Raw genomic sequence first — 27568 nt, forward strand, 5'->3', positions numbered from 1 at the left:
CAGGAACAACAGCTTTAAACTCTTCTCCAGCTCAACGCTCCAAACCAAAGAGTTCAAGTGTTCCTCAAAGACAATGACCGAGGCTCCGTAGCTTTTCTCCCAAACACCACTCACCACTGGTGATACATAGATCCATCATTTGCTCTTCATTTTTGTGCCAGCTTTTACTTCATATGAACATTCTTTGTTCTGCCAGTTAAGGGAGAGATCTGGGCGGGAGTTGAGCCAATTAGCAATCGCAGCTGCTGACGGTGCTCTGATCACGACAATCACTTGCACCTGAAGGACTCAGCCTTGTGCTGTGTCCTAATTCAACACAGACAGACATTTTTGGCAAAACCAGACCGTGGTTACTGCAGGTGTATTCCAAGTTACAACACAGACCTTCCCTCCCCCAGTGACTCTTACATTTCAGTGTACGAGCTTTTTCAATAGCAAAATACGAATGAAACAAAGTTCTGAGTTCTAGGAACAGTGTTTGTACAATCATCAATAATTAACATTTGTGAGATACTTGTATACAGTTGTTATTAGTAATACAGAAAAATGAAAACACACATGAAGAGTGGTTACCCTTTTCAGGACATGGCCTGAAAATCATGTAGTAATTCTTCAATGGAAGATCCGGCTTGTTTAGCCTGTGTTCTTTACATATCAGTATTGTAATTGGCTTACAGTCGTAGTAGATGCATTTTACATTTTATTTTGTGCAGTTCATTTAAAATAATTCTGTATATCTTACTGAAGTCCACTAAACAAGCTGTAAGCCTGTATCTTACCTGGCAGGAGAAGCTGGAGGGTCTCAGGATCACCTGAAGCAGAGTTATATGTTGCTGGACATGCCAGGTATTGTGGTGCTAGCCAGAGATATATCTGACATCTCTCTGCTATTTTCAAACACGAGAAACAAGCATGTGCCAACTCTTTCCATCTCTAAAGCAAGAGAATGCCCAGGACAGTATACGCTACTTTTGGGGTTTTGTCTGAAGGTGTCTCACAGCAACAGCTGTAGCATGGACAGAGTTCTCCTGACAACTGAAGAAAAGTCACTTTCTTCCTTAAAAATATGAAACTGCCTTTGAATGCAACAGCTACCAACCTAAGGTGGCATTTAACCATTAATCTAAATGTAAAATGTTTTGCCAGCTGTCCACAATCAGGCAATTTTTCTATGAAATTCTACCCAACCAGAGGAGTAGTCTAAGCAGGAGTCAAACTTGATGTAAATATCTGAATTCTGCCCTCTACAACACCAAGTTTTCAGACCAGAAAGCAAGCAGGTTGCTGAGGATGTGCAGTGAATGGCCCTGGAAAGCTGAGAGTTAGTTTTTCAAATTTCTTTCATCTTGGGGAGGAAAATGCAATGATGGTGCCTGATTAACCAGGAGATCATCCAATGGCTGCTCGGCCTGCCAGGAAATCAGTTGTCTTATTTGTCATTAAAGTCTTTCTTGTTTGTTTGTCATCTGTCACTATTACCCAGCATCAAAATCTAAACACCAAGTTCAGTTTCGCTGTCTTCTGTCATATTATATAAAAAATCCCATCATTTTGTGGACACCAAATACTTCAAAATATAGAAATACTTTAACACATACAAGTCTTCATATTCCATTAAATATCTAACTCCATGGTCTTTAAAACAATCACTGTATTAACTGTAAGAAAACGGTTTGCACTGGTATTTATATAGCATTGATTTGATCTGGCCTCGGCAAAACCTTTTGGTACACTGCAGGGATTACACTGAAAAGCAGCAATTCTACTGGAATCCAGAGCATTTTGGGTCAGATCCAAATGAAGACAAGACACTGTCAGGAGATGGAGAGAGGCTGCTGGAGGCTGCAGAGGCAGCAGCAGCGAGCTGAGCACACACAGGGCACACAGAGCCCGCAGCGCCCTCCTGCCGCCTGCACCCACTGCCCGTGCGGTGCGTCCTCTGCAGAACCGCACGGGAACGCTCTGGGACAGGGCAGCGTTCCCCGAGAGGTGTGCGACTACAGCAGCTGGTGTCTTCTTTGTACACCTCATTCCCCAAGAAGCTGAATTAGATGATAAGATCTATCACATTTTGCTTTGAGGTGTTAAATCTATCTTTTCCCATATCTCCAGCTGGTATCAAACTTACCAAGCGGAGACAATCAGACTGGTTTAGCTGATATCTCACAGCTGCGACTGTTCTCCTTCCTGAGCTGTTAACTCCTACTGTCATACAGCATGACCTCTGTTTCTCAATGGAATCTTCAGAAGATTTATAGCTTTGCAGAAAAGCAGCATAGAACCCTCAAATGGACTTGAAAGAAAAATGCAAACCCAGCATTCTGATGCTTTGGGCTTTTCACCATGCACATGGATTGTTTTGTAGCACAGTCCAGCAAAAGAGGCAGGACATCAACACCAACACCGTGATAAAGAGGCCCTAATAATTGTGGGTAGAGATTAACTTTGACACACCAAGATGGGAAAAGATCAGTAAGAAATATACACACACGTATATTTCAAATATATATAATATATATAGTGCATATATATAAAATGTATTGTATGTGTATATATATTATATGTACTTTGTATAAAAAAAAAGCTTCACATTCAAGTATAGTTACATATTAAAATATAAAGACAGGAGGACCTTTTGAAGCTAACCTTAAACAGAGAGTCTATCACCAGCAGAATTCTTATTAAGATCATCAAAACACGTTCTCTCCGATTTCAAAATGTGATCAATTTAGATGGTTAGTGTTCCACTGATTATTGAGGAACACAACCCAAGGAAAAGTGAGAAAAAGGGGGGAAAAGTGATAATGGAAAGTTAGATATACTATCAAATACATCAATATATACATAAATCCTTAAGGTATCCCATGCTTGGAGGGAACAAAAGTGATTTTTTAATTTGAATTCATAATACGGTCCCTCAGTTGTTGTGGGTTTTTTGTAATCACATTGTCATAGCCAAATGCAAAAGAAACTCGGATGATCAGAAGAAGGGTTGAAAATCAAACTGGAGTCATCAACCCTGAAAGTTAGGTCACAAACCCTGATACGAAATCTGGCTCATGCAGCCTTGTTCTGCACCTGAAACATGAAATGTATTGCGAGTAGAGAGAATATTGGATGGGAATTCTGAACCTCAATTAGCCCTGGACTGATTCAGTGTCTAAACAGAAATTCTCCCTCTTGAAATCCCAGTGGCCTTAATCTTTACGTTGTTGAAATTATGATCACAAAATCAGCTAGTAAATCATCCTGATTTTTTACAAACCTTGACAATGAAAATATGAAGTGTATCTAACTCTGTAAATCTACAGGTCATCGGTTTTGCTTGACGATACAGTACAATTTCAGAGCTGTAATCAGAGGTTTATGCGAAGAAGGCATGGCAAAAAACAGCCACAGTCAATAGGATGATGCCATTGATATTCACAACATTTCTCCAAAGTGGCACTTCAGTTGTATCAGTCAGTTTCCTCTTCAGTGCTTCCTCTTCCTCCTTGCTGAGTTTGGGTCCTTTTTGTTCTAAGCCACAGAACCAGTTGTATGCTTTCTTTAAGCATCCTGGTTCTTCTTCACTTTCCTCGTAAACTGGAAGGAATAACACGCTGGTCATGAGATGTAAACACAGATCACCGCATGCACTACAAGATCTCCATGACTGAGGGCATTTCTGTATTTGACACAGCAGTTCTGACTTATGGTCATAGTTACATGGGAACATTTTAGTACAAGGCAGTACAAGAATCAAGTTAATATTGGGTTTTCGCAGCTCACTTGGAAGAAGACTGATTTTCTACAAGTTGCAAGAGAGCCTTTTGGAGAAGACACTTGTGCTATTTGCAGCCTAGAGACTTGGTCTGGTATTGGAGAAGCAAACCATGCTGCAAAGCTTAAACTCCATTTTTTCAATACTTTCAACACTTTTAATTAAAAGACAAACCAATGAACTTGAGTATTTGTGTGAAAGGAACTTGGCAGCAGAACCAGAAACCCAGCAAAGAGAGCAGGTGGTTTTGCCCACATGGATGTCTGGTAATTCACTTTCATGGTGCCTTGCAGCAGATCCTTGCTCTTTCAGTCCTGGCTTCCAACCACAATTTCCAAGTGAATTCTCACTGATTTATTCCAAGTGCTAGAGTCACACGCAGTTCTGCCCGTGCACACTGCCTCTGCCCTAAAGCATCTCCGCTGTTTCAGTCCTAGAACTGCCATCTAGTTACCAAGAGAACAAGATTTTCACCCTTCAAATCCACTTCACTTCTGACTTATGCTAAGTGTGACAGATTGGTACAAGGCAGCTTACTGGCCATTTATATACGTGGGGTTTGAGGTTTTGTTGTTCGGAGGGAGGATGTCTTTGCATACCAAGTATGTCAATGTTTCCTCAGGAATTAAATAGAGATACTCAAATATATTGATAGAATCTGTAGATATCCAAGTTACCTGATTCCTCCTCTTTTTCGTCAGCTTTGTCCTCATCTGCATCAAGATCAATACGTTCTTCTTGGCTGTTCCGCAAAGACCAGCACAACCGGTAAAGCTGCCATGAAACAAAATGAGCTTATAAATCTACAGCCTTACTATACAGAGACAAATCCATCTGGCCAGCACATGAACAAGGTATAGGACCATGGCATCCCAAAAGTCTGTTAAGTCAATGTCTAAGATTATTAGGAGTCACTGAAGATTTATGAAAGATAAATGAAGACAATTTCCTTTGTTTTCTTATAAGGATTATGTGATGTGTGTCAGAAGGTGATATACCAAGTACCAGCGTTTAAAACTAGTGGTTTCATTGAGCTCCATTTCTTGAGGAGCATGACTGCAATAATACTCACGTGGATATCAGGAATGGGCTTAGTCATGAAGGAGACGGCCAGCATGACGAAGGCAGAAACCCCAAAAAGAATAATTGCAAAGTAAAGGTAGTGAATCCCGCAGATGATGAATGGGCAGTTGGAAGGGGTCACGCAGCTGCCGGTTCCGTAGGCAAACTCCGAAATCATTCTACCGAGTCCGGCCAGCAGCCCAACGATCAGGCCCCAGAAGGCACCCTGCAGACAAAGTGACAGGAGTTAACAAAATTAGTGATTTCAGGCACAGAAATAAGCTCTGAGCTCTGAGTAGTTGTTGGAGGAAAAATGGAGGTAGTTATGTGTTACATTGGCTTTGGCACACGGGTTTTAACCCAGGCTCTCTCAGTGACCGTACTAACAGCTCAGTGTAGCGGTACAACCGAAAGGGCCGGTGACCAGCAGCTCAGAGAAAGAATAAGGAGGACACCATATCCAGCTCATTTCTCAAAGCTCCTGTGTCTCCACACAATGCTCTCCTTAGACAGGACAGACTACACATCCCAAGGCCTGTTCTCATATCTGCTTATCTCTGAGGGCTAAATCCCTGACAGTTCTGCCACGATGGAACCAGTGTGTGACATTCCTCCTGAAATATGTGTCTGGTTTGTCTTCTAATGACCTTGTAGTAATTAGTTAGAAGCTAATTCTCAATACTTTTGGTGGATGTTTTGCTGCTAGGTATATATTACTCTAGCCCAAAGTATAAAAGACACATGGGTATGTCAGCACACAAATTGAAATATGGGAAATTCTGTTCAATTTTTGTTGTTGTTTTACTGTAATGGTGACTGAACATTGGAACTGGGCCTCGATACGCTGTGGAGTCTCCAGCCCTGGAGATATTCAAAACCCAAACAGACAGGATCTGAGCATCCTGCTCTTGTTGGCCCTGCTTCAAGCAGAGGGGTCGCACTGGTCCAGAGGTGCCTTTCAATCTTTGAGTTTGTGTAGTCAAAACACTAATGCTGGCAACACAATTTTATAAATCCTAATTTTAAAATATTAGAGGTTGAATGCTGGGTTTAAGAACAAAACAGTTTTAATTATTCAGTGGTCAAAGTTACAGAAAGGTTTTGGACTAGGACAATGTAGTTAATTCTCTTTCTGGCAGAAAGAAGAATGATTTTGAGCAAAAAACAGTGATAAATCTTAGAAGTAATTACAATATTGGAGTTTATCTTATGCCAGGCTCTGATTCTTAGGAGGTTTGTTGCTTGTCTCCTCTATTTACCCAAATATAAATTGTGCAGTGTACACAAACCCCCGAGGATTAAACTGAATTCTTCCTCAGGTAAAACTCCAGCTAGAGTCGATGGCAGATTTCTACAAAGGGCACAAAGATTTAATCCATTTGTGAGGTTTTGCCATATTGGGATAGGAAACAGAACATCCCTTGTACGTAAACCAGCCTTTTCTTGGAGATACACACAAATAACCACTGAACTGGTCTCAAGAGAAAATAGTGAGAGAAGAGTTTAAGCCATATTCAAAAACCTCTCTCTCTCAGCTTTCTCAATGAACTCAGCATCCTTGGAGCGAACCTGAGCAACAGGCAAGTATTGTTACTACTAGTACTATAGAAAATAAAGTGAATTCCTGAGTAGTGAGGTTTGAGAATGTCGGAGACCCCCATTCCCATGACTGGCCCATGGTCCCATCAAAGCACGTGACACACCTCGTGCCTTCTCACTTACTTACAAAGGCCTAAGTACACTATTTCTCAGTTCACTGCTCTACAAATCAAAATCAGTCGTTCCCAGACCAGGTGCTAGAAGCAATGGAAAATTATGCATGAAACAACAATATGTTTTTTTTAAAAGAATATTAACAAAATACATAGTGGCCAAGAGGAAGGTGAAATGTGGTATGTTTGGTGAAGCAGTTTGGTGACCAACATCCTGAGAGGTTACTTTCAAATATGTCTCCATAAATCGACACACTTTTTGGCAAAGTGATAGATACCCTAAGTTTCAGAGCTCTCTAGGAATTCTGAGGTTACTCTTTATTTATCAGATTAGCCAATAATTTTTTCAAACTCATCTCTGAAACCTCAGACCCTGGGGTATGGAAAACACAGAATCCCTGGGCCATAGTGGGATTGAAATAAACAGGAAGAAGTTGCTAATAAAAGACTCTGAAACAAAAAAACAGTTCTCTGAATGCCTAAAGGAACATGTGGCATACCTGTTTCCTAATTTGTACTTACCTGCTCATTGAGCCGCTTGCAGAAGATGCCAAGCAGGAAAACAGCAGCAATGGGAGGTCCCAGGTAGCTGGTAACGGACTGAATATAATCGAAGAGCTGCCCACTTTGAGCTGACTGCACCACAGGAACCCAGGCAATGCTGATGCCAATTAAAACTATCATAAATGCCCTGTAAACATAGCCAGATATTCAATTAGCCACCTGCTTAAAAGCATCTATCAGAAAAACAGTTATTAATCAATAATGTAAATGTCCATTTTGTATTTCAACCAGCAAAATCAATTATAATAGCCAATTACCACTGAACAAACAAAAGACATCCAAGCTGGATATTGTGTCTGTCAAATATCCGTCAGCATACAGCCAAACATGCAATCAAAACATAGAAAACTGCTTTTTCTTTGTTATGTCTAGAGACAAAATAGATCAACCGCAAGAACTAGTTCATTGATTCTGTAGTATGGTGGAGCATAAAGCCTATGAAGAGACTTTACAATAGTTCCCTTTGAACAGCAGTAGGAAGTGTTGAGAATTAGTTTAGCTACCTCGTGCACTGCTGTCAGTTAAACTGGAAGCAAGGTGGTTGGTTTTTTTCCCAAAAGGAAGGGTACGGTGGCCAGCCTGTCTGGCCACAGGAGGCCACTGCTGCACTGCCCACACACTGTCACTGTCACTGTCACTGTCACTGCTGGGTTTCACCCCAGCACTCGGTGCATTTGTTGGAGGCTGCAGTCTGTAAAGCTTTAGTGCTGGCTGTGTTTGCACTGCTGGGGAAGACTCGGCTGCACTCACCTTCCAGCCAACATAAGCTCCTTCTCAGATGGTCGTGTTCGAATTTTGGTGTAAATGTCCATAGTGAACAAAGTACTAGCACTGTTGAAAATGGAAGTCAGGGAGCTCATGAGGGAGGCCAACATGACGGACAACATCAGACCCCGCAGACCTGAAATACAAAGAGATGTCACTGGGGGATGAGCATTCAGGGAAGAGTCACAGTGCTTGGCACCATCCACCGCGCCTGTGTGACCCTTTCAAGTCAGCCAGGATGACTGTCTGGCGTGTTTGTGCGCTGATGCCTGCATGACGTTCTCCTGCATCGCAAGCACAGTGATATCTGCTGAGCTTTGGAAAAGCCATTTATAGCAGCGACAGGGCAACTCCTGAACTTTTAGAACATAGGTACTCCTTTGTGAATGCTGTCTGATTAAATGCTGAAATAGAGAGAAAAAAATACTAAGCAGACTTTTCCCAGCAGTTATAAAAATAACTCCCCTTGTTCACAGGTAAGTGTTCACTTGATTGTGATATATATGTAAATCAGCAGTTTGGGGAAAAAAAGTTTCTTTTACCATTTGAAAATCAGAATAAGCTACTTTTCTAGATGGTATGATGTAGTCAACACAGTAGGGAATTACTGTGTACAACAGGTATAATACAATGAGGAAGTAGTAAAGATCTCAGGGAAGTATCATGGTCTCTTGAATATCACAATCAGTCTTTCTAGCCTTATGAACTCTCCCTGTGGTTTTCTGCAGAAATTTATCTTCTGTGTATACATTGTCCTCTCCAGAGTGGTGCCTTATTCTCTCATTGAAGAGGTGTCCTATAGGACAATGCATACATAGAATACTTTTTCCTTCCACCTCAGCGGGTTTAGCAGGACTGCAGGTGTGGGGCTCTGACTCCAAAATCCTGGCAGAGACAGTCTGCTATAAGTCAATGGCAAAGCAGGTTCTCTTTTACCATCACAGAAAGGGAGCTCAATTACCATTTCATCACCCAGTATTTGCCACCTGAGAGCTGACATTGTCAGTGTGTAGCTATTGTGCACCTGCAGCTACAGCTGATACAGACTTCCCCTTTGGTTAATAGTACATAGTTCTAGCAAGAATTTTTGAACTAAATCTGGGACTTGAGCTCCCTCTGTCACCTGTTTTTACAGTCTGGCAGCCTTGCCTTTCCTAAAACAAACACACACATACAGCGTCTTACCATTTGGCATAAGCTCCACTACCATTTTTGGGTAAGCAATGTTTGTACAGCCAACTGTGGTGCCACAGTACTGCTGGCAGAGTTCGGGCACAACACAAGCCACCACATCTAAGAGAGGATAACGAGACAGGGTTAAGACAAGGTCACATTAACACAGATTCCTTCCAAATTAGTGGAGCTTCTAAATTTTATTTCTGTGTTGAATTACTGAATTGAGATGCTTGCTATCATCCTCGGTCTCCTGGCAGGGAGCAAAGTGATTCTAAGCCTCCAGCCTTACGGATTTCCTCTCTAAAAGAATACTGAAAAATGCTGCAGGTCCAAAAAAAAAATAGAAATTAAGCATTAATTTGTCAGACCAGAACTGCACAACATAAAGAGAGCAAGTAGAAAAAACACAAAGACCCTTTCCCTCTAACCTGAACACCTCTCTTCTGCCTGTTGTTAAATGCACTGATGGTAGAGAGAAGGGAGACCGGCATTTCCCCCACACTGCGCTCGGGACTGGACATGGCCCAAAATATTGCTGTGTCTGAGACTGAGGAGCCTCTTCCTCTGATTGCCCACAGCGTCTCAGTCCTGGACAGCACTTTGCGCTCATTCAGCCATAGTGGCTGTAACAGACAGGTGGGGAGGGACACTGGGGAACTTCTCTCCCCTGAAAGGGACAGCGATAACGTGAGCAGAAACCTGGGACCAGTGAAAAGAGGAAGACCTGTGGCTTCTTACAGTGCTGCTGGGTTTTGTGCATACACGTGCCTGGACAATTTGGATGACAAGATGACAATGTAACAGATATTTTGGAAATTGAGAGAGATTGGCAGTGAAAGATTGGCCACAAGAAGAAATTTGCATTTCTGTATACATTTGCATACCTGGATACAAAATTCGGCTGATCATTCCAGGCATCACTATAATAAACATGGGCAAGAGCTTCAGGTATCCACACACGATACAACCAGCCTTCACATGGGACATGTTCTTGCCAGAGAGACATCTTTGGACAATAACCTGTCAATGAGACATGGCAAGTTATAATGCTGCTTACCTTCTGTGATAGTGAAAGAGCCTAATTACTATTTCCATCACTAGAAAAAATAAAAACTACATGAAAAATCAAAGAATGTATTTGAAATACGCAGAAGAAAATATTGTTTATTCAGTGTATGCTTAAGAGGTAAGACTTTCTCACAAGATGTTGTTAAAGCAGATACACTAAAAGGCCAAAAAGAAATAAAATATTTACCTGAGTAATAGATACAATTAGATTGGGGTGTTGGTTTGTTTGTTTGCAAATTGTGCTGACTATCTCACAATTCAGAGTGTGGGTAGATCACTCACTAGAGACTGGGCACATTCACATGTCACAGGTGCAGGAGGACACTTTACTCACATCAGTGCGACCTCTCGGGGAAACCGGACAGTAAGTTTTAGGGAGAAGAAAGGAGAGTTGGGGAAGAGTCTGCAGACTGAAAATCTTGATATATAAAGAACATCCTCTCAAGACAGTGCATGCAAGGTGAAAGCTGCACAAACAGGAAACAAACTAGCACTACTGAAAGGGGAATTGGATCTAGACCCAGTCCAACAAGTATCACTTGACACAAGGTTTCCTAAGTCAATGTTCACATTACAACCTCTCTATTTTTACACATGGTCACAAACAAAAAATGAGAAAGGCTTCTGCTGTGCACAGTGTATAAGAAGAATTGAAAGAGCACACATTCAATTTCCTCACATGCGGGATGGTTTAGAAACCAGAAACTGAAAAGTCACTGACTGGTCTTGAAGTAACGGCCATTTCTGTGACCCAGCATTGCACTACAGCGAGGGAAGAGCACCCCTGGACCCCGCTGGGCTGCAGAGTTTTGTGTTCTGCATTTCCAAGGCATGTGGGTTCCACACTACCTGATCCGTGCACCAGTACCACATCGCAATGATGCTCAGACCAAAGACGACCCCTGGCCACGGCAGATCTCCAGTGACGGGATCCCGGAAGATGTGAAAGGCATCCTGCCGAGGGGTGTAGCATTTTGGATCAATTGTAGTGTTCCCATAGGAGACATTGGATGGAATTGCTTCCATATACTTCCTCATGAAAGCATCATATCCTCCTACTTCAACAAATGCTGAAAAATAGAAAGTAAAAGTAGCGATAAAGTATTTCATACTGAAATCTCAAATAGAGCTAGAGAATGTGAGGAGAAAAACCTCCTTCATATGGATGTAAAAACCCCTAGCCAGTATACATCAACATTTTCAGAAAACAGTATGCAGTGTTTTGTAAGTATTCACACAATCTAAGTAACGAAGAGACCTTTCTTTTAGGTTTCTGTGTAACATTGTTTAGGCTCCACTGTCTCAACATCTCTTACGCATGCCTTGCCAAGAAGTGAAATGAAGATACATTATTTCCACACACTGTTAACCTAGGGAGAACCCAAGGCAGGGCCTTACCAGGTTAGGTCAATCTGGAGTTATTCTGTTGTAACAATAGTGGAATAATTTAATTTCAATGAAAGACCTAGCTAGAGAAGAACCAAGTGCTCAGTAACTAGAAGAATAAGGAAAGAACACTACAAATTCATGGAATCTTATGACTATTTCTTTCTCATGATCCCTTCCTATTAATTCTGTTTAAGAGCATGATTTATGTTTTAAAATGCATATGGTCCTCTGGACACACACATTGTCCTATTAAGAAATATTTGGTTATTATCTTTTGTCCGGCTGGTAATGTAATGACATCCATAGATCAACAGCAAGGCTTACTTACGTTTGGATTTTTTAAACACAAGCCAGCAGCTAGAAACAAGGAAAAAACCACGCAAGGTGAACAACAGCTCTTCACTTCAAATCAGAAAATTTCATGCCTTAGCATCTGAATATCTACGAAATTGCAATCTTCTTAAGATACTCTCTGAACTTCTCAAGAGAATCATCATCAACTGCAAACCACTCTTTTATCTCATTAGCAATACAAGTCCTGTCCTGGGATATACTACCTGAAACATTCAGCTGTGCTTTGGAGATGGAGTGGTCTCAGCGACTAGAGGGCTTGGCAATATGCCTCTTTTCTTCCCTGATAAATAGGTATATGAACCGAATCCTGCTGCTTAAGATAACAAGGTTCCAAACGGCAGGATCCATTTCCATAGCCACTGTGGGATTTGTGGTTGAACATTCCATTTTAATTATTCTAGTTTACTTACCAAATCCCATGAGAATGAAGGATCCCACTACCATGATAAATGTTTGTAAGGTGTCTGTGTAAATCACAGCTGCGAGGCCACCTAACGGCAAAGACAAGTCAAGGCAAACAGGTGAGCTGCTGTGCAAAAGCCTCCGTGGAAATTCTCTTTTTTACCTTTCTCACCACCTCTTTCTTTCAAACAAAGACCATTGTAAATAGCTCCCCTTTCAGGTTCTCATTTCTCCCCACTTACCCACCTCCCTTCTTATCTTTTTTCTGGCTCCCCTGGTTTCTTTGATTTATCAGATTGCTCTGCAAACTCACCTGTGATGGTGTAAATAGCAGTAAAAGCAAGCAGGATAATTATGGCCAAATAAAGATTCAGCCCTATGGCCAGCTGTATAAATATAGCTCCAGAGAATATGTCTGCCTATAAAAGAAAAAGTGATAGATTAAGTAACATTTACATTCATGATGAAGGTATATTATATATTCACGCTTGCATACTGAGGGACAACTTAATAACAAATTACTTAAAACTGAGGTTACATTTTCTGCTATGTGCGGGGATGGACTCTGTGACACCTCCAAAACACAGCATGGTTCCCTTCATTTGATGCTGCTCTATAAATCTCTTTACTGTTTCCATACATGTGGCACAGCTAGTCTTGCTGGTTCAGGACAAATAGTGATTGAAGGCAAACATCTTGTATTATCTCTGGTTTCAAGTTCCTGTCAGAATAATTGGCATCAGTAGGCTAACAGAAGAGACCTTTAGCTCTTGCTTAAGAAAGGAATTGTTCAGGTTTCAGAGTAACGCTCCTGGATTTTAATCACATTAAATCAGTTCCTGATTTAGAGATAATTCGCGTTAATATTATTTATCCGAGTTTGCAATCAGTGTAACCTACCCCAGTGCACTTGTAATTATGCTTTCAGTGGAGGTTTGTGTCTGTACCTATCCTTGCTCCTGGGCTCATCTCCAACCCCACCCGCACGCCTCCTTTCTCTATAGCACACCACCTATTCGAGGGCTCTATATAGAGAGTCCTGTTCTCATTTAGCAGTATAAGTCCTAGTGCTGTTCAGCAAGCTAAGGAGCTGTAAAACGCTGCAGGAACTTCCCATATGCAGGGTGTGAGGAACAAAGACAAGCAATATTATACATGCCCTGGGTTAAAGCTGCACACAGCATCACTGCAGGTGGCAGCTCGCTGGAGGAGCAGGAGGTTCCACAGGTCAGGCTGCGGGACAGCCAAAGCCTGTGATCACACAACAGGCTCTTGCACCACTTTTGCCCCTGCTAGGCTGGGGTAGGGCAGGGCAGACATGCTAATAAGCAGTTATGCAGCTTGGCGAGCTGGGAAATGCCAGATGAAGAAACCCTCTTCATTCCAGAGACACTGAAACCAAGGCTGCAGGGAATGATCTCACCCTGAGGTCACTCTGGAGAATGAGGAAGAGGTACGGAGCTCTGCAGCGGGAGGTCCTCCAGCCCTACCGCCCGTGCCCCCAGAAGCAGGGTGAATCACAACGGAGGTCTCGCCCCCCAAACTGCCTCTGGAGCAGCTTCAGATGATTTGATTTCACACAGGTTTGAGTTTAGAACTGGGAACCTGGACTTTCATCTCAACCCTAGTGCTTCTTAGACCATATCCTCTGTCCCTCTCTCTACAGGATGATTTTTTTCCTATCTTTTCACACCATCGATTGGTTTATGTCCTCCATCTTTCTTTTATTGTTCCTGGCTTAAATTTAGCCTACATAGCATTAAATATTAACGGCCCTGAAATCATCCCCACAAAGAAATGTATAGTTAATTATTTAGCACCCTGAGCAATACATCAGCTTCTTCAAATTACTGTGTTACCTTCTCACTTTGCTGCTCCTCCCTCCCAATTAGATTATTTCCTTCCAATGCTTCCTCGTTTCTCCATTAATACTGTTTTATGGACACCATTTAATCCTTATCTTATCTCCGATCAAAGTAAATCTTTCCTTTACATGCATGCTATCTCTCCAAAGCCATTCACAGATCATGCAGGACCAAGTGGCAGAACACATGCCACCTGAGTGAATCCAGCTGCAACGGGAACATAGGGGTCACATACTCTTTATCCCCTGCACCACCTCCAGGAGGAGGTTATCCTCGTACCTCCTCTTTCCCCCACTAAGTCTATACCCATCCATTTACTACCGAAACTATGCATACTGACCGTAAAGAAAATGCTGTAATACATTTAGAAATTCCAGCATTCAGGTCTTAATTCCCTTTTGCATTGTTGTAATTTAGCCGAATACTCTCCATCAAGGTTTTATTTTACTAGGCCAATTTCTTTGGCATAATGACCAATATCAGCAGCACTGGTGGCCAACAAGCCCCTGAAAGCTGGTCTGGGCATTACTAACAAAGCACTGGATGCTTGGGAAGCATGCACGTGTGAGGCACCTGTGCAACAGAAATCCTTTGGGCTCAAAGATCACGTGTGATCCCAAAGATCGACACTTTGCAGCACGGCCTTGTCTGGCAAGTGGTTGAATAGCCACAAAACAAGGCAAGAAATTGATAAAAAATGCACAGAAAATGTGCAGGAAAAGAGAGAAATGTTAATGACCTTGCACAGAAGTGCGCAAAGGGAATCCAGTCATCACATGGAGGTGGGCACTGTGCCAGAAAGAGCATGCCAGGAGTTATATGATGTGATAAGCTATATTGGTCATGGGAAAGCACACTATATTTATATAATTAAGAATGTTAGATAATAATTTAACACATTAAGGGAGTAGCACATAAAATAACTACTCCAGAAACAAGATGCCACTCTTCTACAAGGCTAAGCAGCACAGAGTATCGCTGCCAGCCAAATTGATAGGTGTGACTGCCCGTTAAGGGCAGGGCAGAAACCCATCCTTCTATATCAAATCTCAGTGAGCCCCAAAGATCACAAGGGAGTGTTTGCAAAAACAGAAATCAAGGAAGTAAAATGCAAATGCCCAAGCCAGAGATGGACTGCCAGCACATCGGTGTGTCTGGATATACAACGCGCCTCTGGGAACAGAGACCTGCCCTAGCATCAAGCATGAACATCACAGCACAAAGAAGCTAGCTGGGGTGCAGGATGGAACAGCCCTTCCCTCTCTGCTTCTGGAGCTGGCTCATCTGGAGACAATTTGGCATGGTGCTACATGGCGTGGTACAGAAAAACCTACTCTGACATGTTCTGACAGTACCTGAAACCTCTGACTGTTCTGTCTATTCTGAATGAGGTACGGGAAGTAAATCAGACCTGGAAAAATCCTGCCCTGCCAAAGATAGTGACATAAGCCAACAACGCAGGTGTCTGCATACTGCAGAAATCTGTGCCATGTTTGTACATGGGACAGACGCTGTCAGAGTTTTCTGGGCAGATAAGGGACACAAGAGAAATGGTTAGAGGAACTTGTGCACCAGGTTCTTCCCCTGCGTGGCACAAAGACCTGTTTCCATGGCAATTCCACACACACATCGGGAATAATTGGGTTGATGAGAAGCTGGGATGGGCCATTGGTAGAGTGGGATCCAGGTAATCTGGTGCTGCATGGATCTCTTGACTGGTACTTTGCTCCCTAATAAGACAGGAACACAAGAGCAGGAAAGAGTGCTGCAGCCTCGTGACCACACTAGAGCTTATTTAAATGGAGGACCTGTCTTGCCTGGAAGCAAGAAACTCCAACTGAAATGGGATCAAATCCCATGACAAGATCCTTAGGCATAACAGATTATAGTAAATTCAGAATGCACCTAGCATCTTGATGGGCTCATTACAAACATGTGTTGCAGAATAGGACTGTGATTCATCTGACTGGAAGAGTTTCTCAGCTGCAAGAGCTGCCAGAACACCGTGTCACACCTGGGATTTCTGATTACGGTAGTTGTGCACAACAACAACAGCAAATTAACGAATCCTTTTGAAATATATGGAAATTCAGCTGTGAGGCCAGCTCCACAGTACCAGCCTGTTTAATTTATAACCTCTCTAAGGATCAGTTATCACGAAGATGTGAGAATGAGAGCAAAAGGCCAATCTTTTAGCTTAAATTGCACTATTATCACTCAGCTCCCATTCAGAGGGCAAAGAGTAATCTGCCATGGCAACTTCTGCAAAACAACAGACTGAGGTATGCCTGAACTGTGGACTTCTTCAGAGGCTTGGTGGTTTCAAGATATATGGAAAATACCAGTTTCCTTCACTACTTCACAGCAACACAACCACTTACTGAATAAACATTAACTTTGTAGCACCTTAAACTTTATACCAAACACTTGCCTGTTAAAAAAATCTCTCTTCTTCCCTCCTTTCACCTCAGCTGTTGTCATTTCCCTCCTTTGCATTTCCCCACTCCTTTAGTTTCTAATTCCTATTATTCTCTTTTTCTCCATAGCCCCCCTGCTCTTTTCCATCATGTATATTACTGATGACATGTTTCACCACAGGATGGTAAAACATATCAACATGAAGTTTGGGAACAAAAATTCCTGCTCCTTAAAAATCCAAGAGCACACTTTTTTTTTCTGGAACCAAGAACAACATTCCCCTTAGCAGAAGCACCAGGTGGTTGGAGTAAGACGTTGTGTGTCCAAGGTAATACTAAGAAGTTTCTAAAACTACATGGTTAAACAACCAGCAGCTATTATTTCTCACAGAACAGAAGCAGACCAAAGGGTACAAACTGGTAGGTTGTGATCTTTTCTGCCACGTGTTTCACAGACCCCTGATACAACAGACTGCAATACAAGTTTCCCCGCTCTCAGACATGTTCTAGAGGAGAGCATAAGGAGAAATAAAACTTTAAAACCTCAGAAAAGAAAGAACAAGAAGCATCAAGATATCTTGCCAGGAAGGCAAAAAACCTTGGATTGCAGAACAGATCTGGATACACACTCTCACTAGACGGCATACAGAATATACAAAATCTTTAGCATCCTTATTTCAACCAAGGACTGCAAATTTGAAACAACTGACCAATTGTGTGAGCAATATTGTAAATGGGAGTTTCTTTTCTTTAGATCAATGTAGGATGGAAGAAATCCTGTAAAAGTTTTACTTACTGAGATCTTTGTGAAGATATACAGGAATAGAGAAAGGATTGACAGGTAGATCTGAATCCGTTTCCCACCATAACGCTTCCTCAGATACTCTGGCATTGTCACCACCTGCAGAGGGGCAGATAAAGTTTCAGAAAACGGTGAACAGATTCAAAGCAAATTAAAGGAAGCTTTTTGCTATTCAGATGCTGTAAGAGCAGAGGGCACAGGGAGGGGAGCTCCAAATGCAGTTGCAAGGAAGAGCAGCTCCAGGAATCAAAGAAGAATAAGGAGGGAGTACCATGTGCTTCTCGGGTTATGCCTCAGAACAGAGAATGCTCACTTTTCTTATATATGCAGACTTAATGTAGTACAGTTCTAGCATGCTCAGATCTTGTGCCATTCATAATGGCTTTGCAATATTCAAGACCTGATCGACAAACATGAGCAGCAAAAAAAAAGCATAATGTACTGTTTTGACTTACCCCAGATTTGATGTAGATGGGTACAAACAGCCATCCTAGAACAACCACGAATATCAGAGCCTGCAGCCAAAACATGATCAGCTGAATTAGCCTTCTCTCTCTAGACAGCACTCCCAAAGACCACTTATCCCAATAGCAGCTGGAGAGCATTGAAACCACATAAACCTGCGTATTGTGAGGGTGGGGGGCAGGAGGAACTGCTCTGTCCTTTGATTTACAGTTGATTTACAGCTGATCTCTTCAGAGCAGGCCCAGGGAGCCTGGCTTAATGATGGTTAAAATGCAACCAGCGCACAGGACCGCTGTTTCTAGGGAATATTAAGGAAGGTAAAGTCTGCTACTGAGACCTATTTGTTAGCATCTTGATCCCAGAGCCACTAATGCAGGATGCTTTCCCGCTCGGAGTGGGGAATGCTGCGATGGTATGTTGTGACATCTCAAATCCACCTACTGGGAGTGTAGCGCTTCTTTTGATTATTATTTTGATTGTTAACTGCCTTCTGTGCTGGGTCTCTGTGAGATGGCCATATGTTTTACAACAATCCCACATACTGGACAGGATGTACCGCGTGCATTTAGTAAAATATGTTGTATTTCCACATTACCATTTCATAATATATTTTGTGTTACTATGTGTATTTTGTGAGCTATAGATCTTACTGTATTGCAGTATCACAGTTTTCTGATTTAAATGGCCAGCAAATGCTGTCTGCTATAGAGTTATACATATTAAATCAACAAAAATAGAAGAAAATCCTGCTCTCAGAGCTGCACTCTGCATTTATTCTGTCCCCAGGGCTCAGAGGGCTTTTTGAACTGCATCTTTTCAGTTCTTCCCTTAGATCAAAACCACAAGATGGACAATAAACATTGGGTCAGCTTCTGTTGTCATACTAACACAAATTAGAAATCATTTCAGTGGAATAATAGAGATATACAAGTGCAATAACAGTCAGACTCAGTATTTCTTTCAAGAGGAGAATCAGATGGTACAGTCAAGAGCAGCATTTCCACCATGTCTATTAACCCATACACCAGTCCCACTATGTCACCGGTAATAAACTGCGTACTGTATCTGCTCAAATACACACATGCATCATTGCTCCTTCCTAAATAATGGTTGTACACTGCGTACTGATATTATTCCACAGAGAATCTCCCAGGAGATGAAGTGTTAGCAATGGATATGTTTGAAGAAGGATACAGATCCTAGAGATATGAATATAATGAAATTCCAAGCAATGCTTGTTGTGTTTTGTTTTGCTTCGTTTTGGTACCAAGAGAAGGGAAACGAGGTTTGTTGCAGGACTAGTGTAAGCAAATAGAGAAAGATGACAGATTAACTGTGCACATCTCATTGAGTTCAATTTAGCCTTTATGCTGCTTCTTAAATATTTATATTAAATGTGTACTTGACTATTTGCAGGAACCATCTACTTGCTAAGGAAAAAAGCCACATCTCTCAGGGTGGTATGCTTTCACTGCGCAGAATTATACGCACGGAAAGTACCGACCTATGTATGGCATTAAGTCCTTTGTGTCATGATAAAATCCCCTCCTGGATGGTGAATTAAGCAGAACAAGACCATTGTTATCCACACCCACAGAGCTTGAGAATACAAGGAAATGGACTGAATTAGCTCATATGGATCTCCACGCTGTTGCAGTTAACAATACCGCAAGTAGTTCATTCGAAGTCAGCTTGGATATTTTACCCTACACTGTGACCGTAGGAAAAACACACACATAATTAGAGGAAGGAGAAAATGAAAAGGAAGAGATTCTTGGAATGCAGGTGGTTGTGAAGGATGCCCAAATTTCTTACAGCCTATGAAGAAATCAAAGCCCCCTCAACAATTCCTACATAGCAAAATGCTGTAAATAATACTATGGATTACAAAACTGATAAATTCTTCCCAAAATCCTGAGGCCTAAAAGTGCTCTTCATAAATACTTTAAAAAATCATAAAAAGACACGTATGGAGAAGAGAATCTAGCAATTTATTTGGTTCAAATGCTCTCTAGAAAGCCTCATTCAACAGAAAAGAGTCATCTTCTCTCAGTGGCTTGCACAAGGATCAAGGAAGACGAGCTAAACAGTAGATTACATTGGCATTTACTGGTCGGTACAGGAAACAAGTGTTGCCAAGCACAAACTTTGAGAGTCCTAAATTATTAGGCAATGTTATTTTGATTAATCTCTGCAGATAATCCTATTGTCACAGATATGTTCACTTAAATGCACGCCACTTACATTCCATTCGTATCCTCCGATGGCAATTCCTCCACCTGCTGCTGTTCCTGCTATTCCCACAAAATGTCCGCTGCCAATGTTACTGGCAAACAGGGAAGCACCAATCTGGAAAAACAAAGAACAATATGTGGCTCTTAGGTCCTGTTCATGGTAACTTGAAAAACAATCACGTTCATTTGGCATTTTGCACTCATGCCTATCGTCAAATGGTGATTAAGAGAATTATTGACAAGCAGCTTCCTTGGCAAGTCTCAAGACTCCCTCTCATTGTTCCACCTCAAACCTGCAACTCCAGCCATCATATCTACACTAATGAGAAATAGGAAGTTGCATGAAAGATCTTCCAGTTCAGTCAAAAAGATTATTACACCAATACACATTTAAAAATATTTGCAAAACTTGACTGATATTTGGATGATGTGCAAACAATTAGGGAAGACAACTGTGATCTTCCTTATTCAAGGAGGACACCATAAGTACATACCCACTTGTCAACCTGGTGCTCCCTATTTCATGTCCCACAGTCTATGGAACTAAATGTATCGCTGGTGAGAGTTATACAGAATTTGTACTTGGTTCACTTTTAGTCAAAATACGTTTGATTACTGAATTAAATTCTGAAAGCTGCATAGGAGAAATAGCTGCTGAGAAAGTGCTTCTGGAACATACAAACAATAGCAAATCAAGGAGTTATATTTAAGAAGTGCTGGATCTCTAAGACCCCCAAATATTGCACTGATCATACAAATGTAACAGTGGGGACAATGTAGGACAATGGGGACAATGAACAGGGAGAGATTTACAACAACAACAACAACACAAACACAAAAAAAAAACCATCAAAAGGTTTATGTTGGATTACAGATGGGCAGGAACCATTCACAAAAGAGAGACCGTGCCAAGAGATGTAAATCTTCTTCAAATAGCTCAGACAACAGAAAGGTGCAGGGAAAAGTTATGAGCTTAATTTCCTCCAAATGAAACTATCAAAGACAGCACAAATGCCTAGCAATAATTTACAAGGTCAGACACTGAAGGATGCAGAGTGAGAACTCGTGCATGAATAAGAGGTTGGATTCGGTGTTGTAGGCAGATATGAGCTGAAGTAGTTCTGAAATGAATGAACTTTTAAAAATCACTTCTATTTTTTCTTAATGTCCTCTGATAGCTAACAAGAAAAAAAGAAAAGGAAACAGGGTTAAAAAGAAAAGAAAAGCATACAGAAAGTAAGCAAAAGAACCTCTGTTGACCAGCTTCTAATGCTGTCATTTGAGGTAGACCCCTCTTATTGAAAGAGCCCAAGGAGTGAGGGAGTGGCTGCGTGGTACTTAGTTGCAGGCTGGGCCCAAACCACGATAATCACAAAATGGAAGGGTTTTTTCATATTTTATAGGAAACACACAAACAAAATTCATCAGAGGATTCTAATCCTTCTTTTCCAAGCTTACTTTTTCTTCCTTTCCTCAGTTTGACCTCCTGATTCCTTCTAGTCTTTTTGCAGATGAACTGTTCTGTTGCTGTGACAGGAAATTTATGCCTCTAAGTTCACTCAGTTCTTGATTTTTTACATATTTTTTACATATTTCTGGAAGCCAGATGTACCCTACAGAAACGCAACCAGTTTGTCATATGACAGAAATTTCTACAGGAATGATAAGTGTTGCAACAAAGCATTACCAAATAAACTGGACAGATCACTCAGATGATGAAAACTTTTCTTCTAACCTTTTTGTGACAGTAACAGTGTTTTCCCTGCAATGACTGTAGAGAAACAAACACCATTTATATCAGGCATTAGCACCAGTCCAGTGCTTTCCCTGGAGATGAATAATTAAACTCAAATCTAGGTTACTAGAAATGCAATCACAGAAAAGATTAACCACATTAATCTCTGATTTTATTTAATGTGTTCCCTCTCCTGTTTCAAAAGTTTAAACTGTACTGCAAGCAGATCCAAGTAACAAAAGCAGCTAATGAAGAACTTTAAGAACTGACAGCTGTAGTAAGCTTTGGCTTGGTGCCTGAAACCCCGGGACATATTGCAACATTCACTGACAATGCTGTGTTCACAACTTTACGCAGAGTACAATTGTATTGGAAGAAAAATACAAAACCAAACCAAACCAACGCAAGATTATCAGCATATTTAGGGCCATCGCAAGGACAAAACAATATGATTGCAGATACCACTTTCTACATTTTCTTCTCTGAATTAGGAAACACATAGCACAGCAGAACTGTGAGATCAACGCATACTAAAAATAGATGCATTTTTTAAAATGTTTCCTATTGTTATGTATATATGGAAAAGTAGAACATATCCTCATAGCTGGAAAAATGCATATTATCCTTAGAACTGCAGCGTGGTTAAAGCAAGAGGAGTGTTTACCGAATATGCTCACACCCTGCTAGCCAGAGGGGAGAGAGAAATTTCCATCTGCCAGGGCTGCGCTCTGAGGATGCGGGAAGAGGCCGATGGGCTCTGGGCCCAAGCTGTCTTGCTGAAGAACTTACTGCTGCAGTATTTCTGTACTGAAAACGCGGATTACTGGAGCTGCTCAGTTTGCCATGGGTAAACGCTGCACTACACCTATACATGACCTAAAGAAGGCTGGGCTGCAACTGCGACGTGAGACAGGGAAACAATTCTCTAGAAGTGTTAGCTGTTCTCAGTGGATGTGTTAGTGAATTCATTCTGAAAACAGATCTTGGAGGAAAAGTGAAGAAAGTTGATTGAAAGGAAAAAAAGCTCTTAAGAGGACAAAAGAGCAAACTAACCTGAGTCCAACGTGGAACATTAACTCTTTTAAAATCTTTTAAGAGGTCAGGTTTGAACAAGAGAACTCTGTTCAGGAAAAGTATCACCACACTGCAGAGAGATGATGATCACTATGTTTCTTCCATGTTATTCATTAACTGTTTCACCTTGCTCTTTTCATTAACTTGAGGATGCACTGACATCCTGGCGTTTGCTGTTCAAATCACATATGACGTACTTTGCCTGTGGCCTTCAGCCCCTTGGCAGAGATGCCCTCACACCAGCACCCAGTCAGGAGCTTTGCCCTGAGGTATCGCTCCTCCCGTGGGTCCCTGCAGAACCCTCTTCTCAAGCCCCTCTTCCCTGGACGAATTTCTCATTTCCCTGTTTGAGAACTATTCCTTTACACTGTCCATGCTTTTAACTCACATCTCTTCCCTGCAATATGTGACTTTCCCCTGATGGTAGGACATCTTCCCTACCTGAGAGTTTTGGAATCACCCTTGGGCACTTCAGAAAAATTAGTGCACTGCTTACAATGAAATATTATCGCCACCCTTTCAGGGCTCTGAGAGCCCAAGAAAGAAGCACAGGTTTTTATTCTGCTTTCCCAACTACTCTGCAAATTTCATGTATTGCATTATTGTCAAATTAAACCACATTTATACACATCCCAATTCACTAGGCAAGAGAGATGGATATAAAATACACACAGAATATGTCTCTGTCTTCCAACAAGTGCGATGGCTGTTGGAACCACATGGTCACAAGTAGGCTGATCTGATACCTTTCCACCTTTGTCCTCTCAGACAGAAACGACACCTCCAGGCCAGCTGGAAAATTCTGACATATTCTGGAGAAATCTGTTTCCAGCACAAAAGAAAAGTCAAGGCACAGAATAAGTAAAAAAATACACACAGCATTAGCTGTTGCAGCACTGAGATCACATCTTTAACTGAACTTTCTATACTTTCATTGGTTCCCTGGCCATTTCAGCCCAGTTTGCACTGGGTGATGACGTCCTATCTACCTGCTAAACTGTGAGAATAGGTGTTTTGGAATCTCTTGTTATCCAAGGCAAACTTTGCAAGGTGGTGGTGCTGCTGACATGGTATTTAGTTTGTGGTTTGAGTGCTTGCTGTTTGTTTATTTTGAGTGATATCAGGAAGAACAGCAAGAAGGGTTTGTTTTTATGGTGCAGAAAGACACTGCTGGCATTCCAAAGGGAAGGATGGAAGGGGTGATCTTAGACTGCACTGATCACTGACAGTTCATCCATGTTGAGCTCACAGAGTTTGGGCAGGAGAGAGAGATGATCCCAGCAGCAGCCACTGCGCTGGGGCTCATCCCTTGTGTCTTCTCACTTGCTGAATCTCTTGGGTTTGCGATGGCAGAGAACTCGGTGTCAGATAATCTCCCCTGGCTCTTAGGGGAATCACTGGGAGTTCTCAGTGGCATTGCAGCAAGACAGACATTTTTATGGTGACTCTTCCCTGCCTCCAGTCTTCCACCTTCATTTACATCTGCACAAAAGGGTATTCATATTCACCCTTGACAGGCATACTGAATTGCACAAGGTTAAAACCAGCACCCTGATTAAAGTGACAGCTAATCAAAGTAAGCTGTTTGGGTTTTTTCTCTCTCCCTAGAATTATGGGATTTATCCTAAAATAATTTGGAAAGTTTCTCTTTCCTCAGTCTTCCAACGGAATCTGAATTTTCTTAGGTCTACTGTGTCAAACGAGGAAACGTTTTACTGCGATTAGCCTTTAATCTTTTTCTGTCACTGACGAGGCAGTCCCTGTCCCTTCCACAGGCAGACAGCAGCTCCCTGAAGCAGAAGACTTGAAGATGTGGAGGCATTTCTGCAGCCTGCTTTAAGAAAAGCCCTAAACAGGTATTTACTCTCACTCTCCCTGATCCTGTAACTGAATCCACGTGGATGGAATCTTGAATCCAAAGTCCTAACGGAGTGCAAAAATATTTTTGGAGCCTAAAGATAATATTTAAATAAAGTTGAATTATATTTTACCAATATCTTACAATATTTCCAGGATTTTCTCCTTGTACAGACCAGAACTTGCTACCAAGAGTGGAAACAACAGAGCAACATGAGGAAAACTTTCAGTAAATGAATTCCTCTCTCTGATAACCTCAAAATGAGCAGTGCACTGAAAGTAATACATTCAAAATGCTAAAAATTTTTAAGTGGACTGAAAGGCAACGCATTGTATTTGTCTACACTGACATTACTGATGTATCCAGGTTGATAAAAGTTGCTCACATAAGCAACACAGCTCAGAGCTCAACACGGACAAGTTCCCCGACACCTTTCCCTGCCTGTTGGGTGGGTTTGGCTGTGCAGTTTGCCCTGTATCAGTTTGAAGTGCATTTACACAGCAGAACCATCACAGTTTCAACAGTACTGTAGAGATACTTCATATTTAAAGACTAGATATAGTCATATGGAAGTGGATGCACATACAATATGTAGCACTCACCGGCCACCAAATCATGCTTCGTCCAGCCAGGAAGAATCCACCCACTGTCCCTCGGTTGGTTGAGTACATAGCCTGGGGGAAAAAAGAAAAGAAAAAGAAAGAAAGAAAGATGGGATCATATTTTAAGTATAACAGGCAAGCGATCCACTGCCTGAGAACAAAGAGCTAGAGTGGAGGGATAAAATCTATGGGGAGGGTGAAGTGGAAAAAACAACCAGAGTGGCTAAAAAGAACAAGCTTATCATGCAGAAAATAATCTGACAGAACAATGATTCTTTTCTCTAGGTCTACTTTAAGCACTCAGGCGTCATTGTGTCACCTTTTGTTACAGTGCAAAACATTAACATAAAATTCAATTTCACCAACAAAATGATCACTCCAACAAAAGGTCATATGAACACTTCACCAGGGGTGCAACACCTTTGATTTCAGGCATCAAAAAAGGCTATAAGTTGCATGTTCATTAACAGAAAGTGTTCAGCTTTTTTATTCAATACTATCCAATCCCACCAGATATCTACAAAAACCTATTTTCTTGTTTTGATATCAGCGTTGTATCCACTTCTCTCTGAAGGTCAAAAAAAGAAGCCAACTAAAATTTCCTTTTCACACTCTCATTTTGTATCTGTCAAAGAATGGGCTTTAGAGGAAAGCTTCATCTAACTTTTGTTAATTATCCAAAGACTGGATTCCCATTGTCTCCTCCAATGGACTTTGAACAGGCAAATAAAGAAGACTTGGCAAAATTACCCAGGTTGTTTCTTTTTTTTTTTCCTGATGCAGGAGAAAGGAAGTAAATACAATAGATTTGCATTTAACCACACACGGCAACTGAATAAGTGTTTGTCCAATAAAGAGGACATTGTTGCTGCAAAGAAATGGGTCTGGGAATTACTGAGGACACAATTGCCTGCCAAGCCACAGATCAGCGCTCTTTTTTCACGAGCCTTTAACACAAAGTTGAACTACGGCAAGACCCAGATTTCTACAGCAAAGACCCAGCTCCCTCCCAGCAAGGTGCTCAGGTATCCTGAGAACTTCAGATTTTTTGCTATGTTTTCGACATCTACTGCCACAATGAAGAGGTAAAGAAAAGGTTGTGCCTGTTTCATGTGCACCCCAAACTCTCGGTGCTTTTCAAAGCATTGCCAGCTGCTAGAAAGGGAGGTTTGTTCTGCAGCTGACTTCTCTGCTCTGTGAAATGGAGCCCTGGGATGCTCCTGGCATTACCGGGATTACCGAGGGGCAATGCCTCCTGGCCCCTGTTAATGGTCAGGTGTTCAGGTGACCAGGAGAGCTTGCCCCAAGGAAACCCAAATGTAGTGACATTCCACTGTTTACAGCTTTACAGCTCACAGTATTGGCCTATTATCTTCAAACACATTAGCACCGAGGTTACACCGATAGGATAGTATCTGCCCTTCTCCATTAGCTGTGAAAGCACCGGGATTTCTTTTCGATTAGGCACTGAGTTTTCCCTTGCAGTCCTCAGCACGTTCAGCACCGTTGTGCTTAGACCACGAACAGAAAGGCATTGCCATCACTTGCCACCCCAAAACTGCTCCTTCCACATAGTTTCAGTGCATTGCACCCTGCAGTCAAGGTCTTGCTGGCAAAAAAAAATAAGCCACGATAATGCTGCCCTCAAATGGCACCTGCAATCTTGAGCCATCTCAGTCCTTTGCTGAGCGTGACCTGTCACAGCCGCAGCTGCGGTTTTACTCTCTCACCCCTGAACTCCCTCCCTGCACGCTGACTGCACCTCCATTCTTCTCCCTGCAGCTCCCTCTCCTCACTCCTTCCTCTGGCATCACCTCCCACCACCAGTTCTCCCCGTGGTGCTGAACCCCAGCGGTGCACGTCGAGCCTGCTCTGGACAAGGGACCCTGGCTGGCCTGGGCTTTACTGACAAGACCACTCCGCTCCTTCCACGCTACTCCCACTTATCCACCTACACAGATGCATCCCCACGTCACCATCCCCTCTCCAGTAAATACCCACATTTTCCCCACCATGCACTTCTTAATTATTTCAATTAAGCACCAGGATCTTTATACAAATATACATTTTCATTTACTAAGCCATTTTTCCAGGACTCTATAAACTACCTGCTCATGAAGTTTAAAAAAAGTATATATATATAAAAAAAAGGATAAAATAAAATCCCAACCTACCCATAGTCCCACTGCCAGGACTACCAAAAAATAGAGGATAATAACAGAGATGTCCGCAGCATTGTTGATCCTTACGATGGTTTCCAT

The 27568-nt window shown here is 41.8% G+C and overlaps 1 protein-coding gene across 2 annotated transcripts; it reads right to left on the reverse strand.

Annotated features, from left to right (window-relative positions):
* Positions 1–456: 456 nt before the first annotated feature.
* SLC5A1 (solute carrier family 5 member 1) lies at positions 457–27568 on the reverse strand. 2 transcript variants are annotated; one of them, XM_065851409.2, is made up of 15 exons: positions 27482–27568; positions 25308–25379; positions 20049–20153; positions 17795–17854; positions 17334–17438; positions 12569–12674; positions 12264–12344; positions 10960–11180; positions 9927–10062; positions 9052–9159; positions 7852–8002; positions 7060–7228; positions 4836–5051; positions 4441–4537; positions 457–3585 (listed from the first exon to the last, which is right to left on the reverse strand). In XM_065851409.2, exons 1-15 carry the CDS (start codon positions 27566–27568, stop codon positions 3365–3367), a joined length of 1935 nt encoding a protein of 644 aa, XP_065707481.1. In that variant the 3' UTR covers positions 457–3364. The 2 variants fall into 2 exon arrangements, with proteins under 2 accessions (XP_065707481.1, XP_071672046.1); XM_071815945.1 differs by lacking the exon at positions 27482–27568 and adding an exon at positions 23594–23669.

This window comes from Patagioenas fasciata, chromosome 17 (assembly GCF_037038585.1).
Source record: "Patagioenas fasciata isolate bPatFas1 chromosome 17, bPatFas1.hap1, whole genome shotgun sequence".
Classification (NCBI taxonomy): Eukaryota; Metazoa; Chordata; class Aves; order Columbiformes; family Columbidae; genus Patagioenas; species Patagioenas fasciata.

Bases quoted from the DNA above. Each gene is read 5' to 3' on its own strand.
- SLC5A1 (XM_065851409.2), bottom strand. From the start codon at position 27,568: ATGGAAACCATCGTAAGGATCAACAATGCTGCGGACATCTCTGTTATT. The intron at 5,052-7,059 runs GTAAGTACAAAT...CTTTGTCTGCAG, and splicing joins GCAAGCGGCTCAATGAGCAG to GGTGCCTTCTGGGGCCTGAT. The intron at 3,586-4,440 runs GTAACTTGGATA...TATTCCTTCCAG, and splicing joins CGAAAAAGAGGAGGAATCAG to TTTACGAGGAAAGTGAAGAA.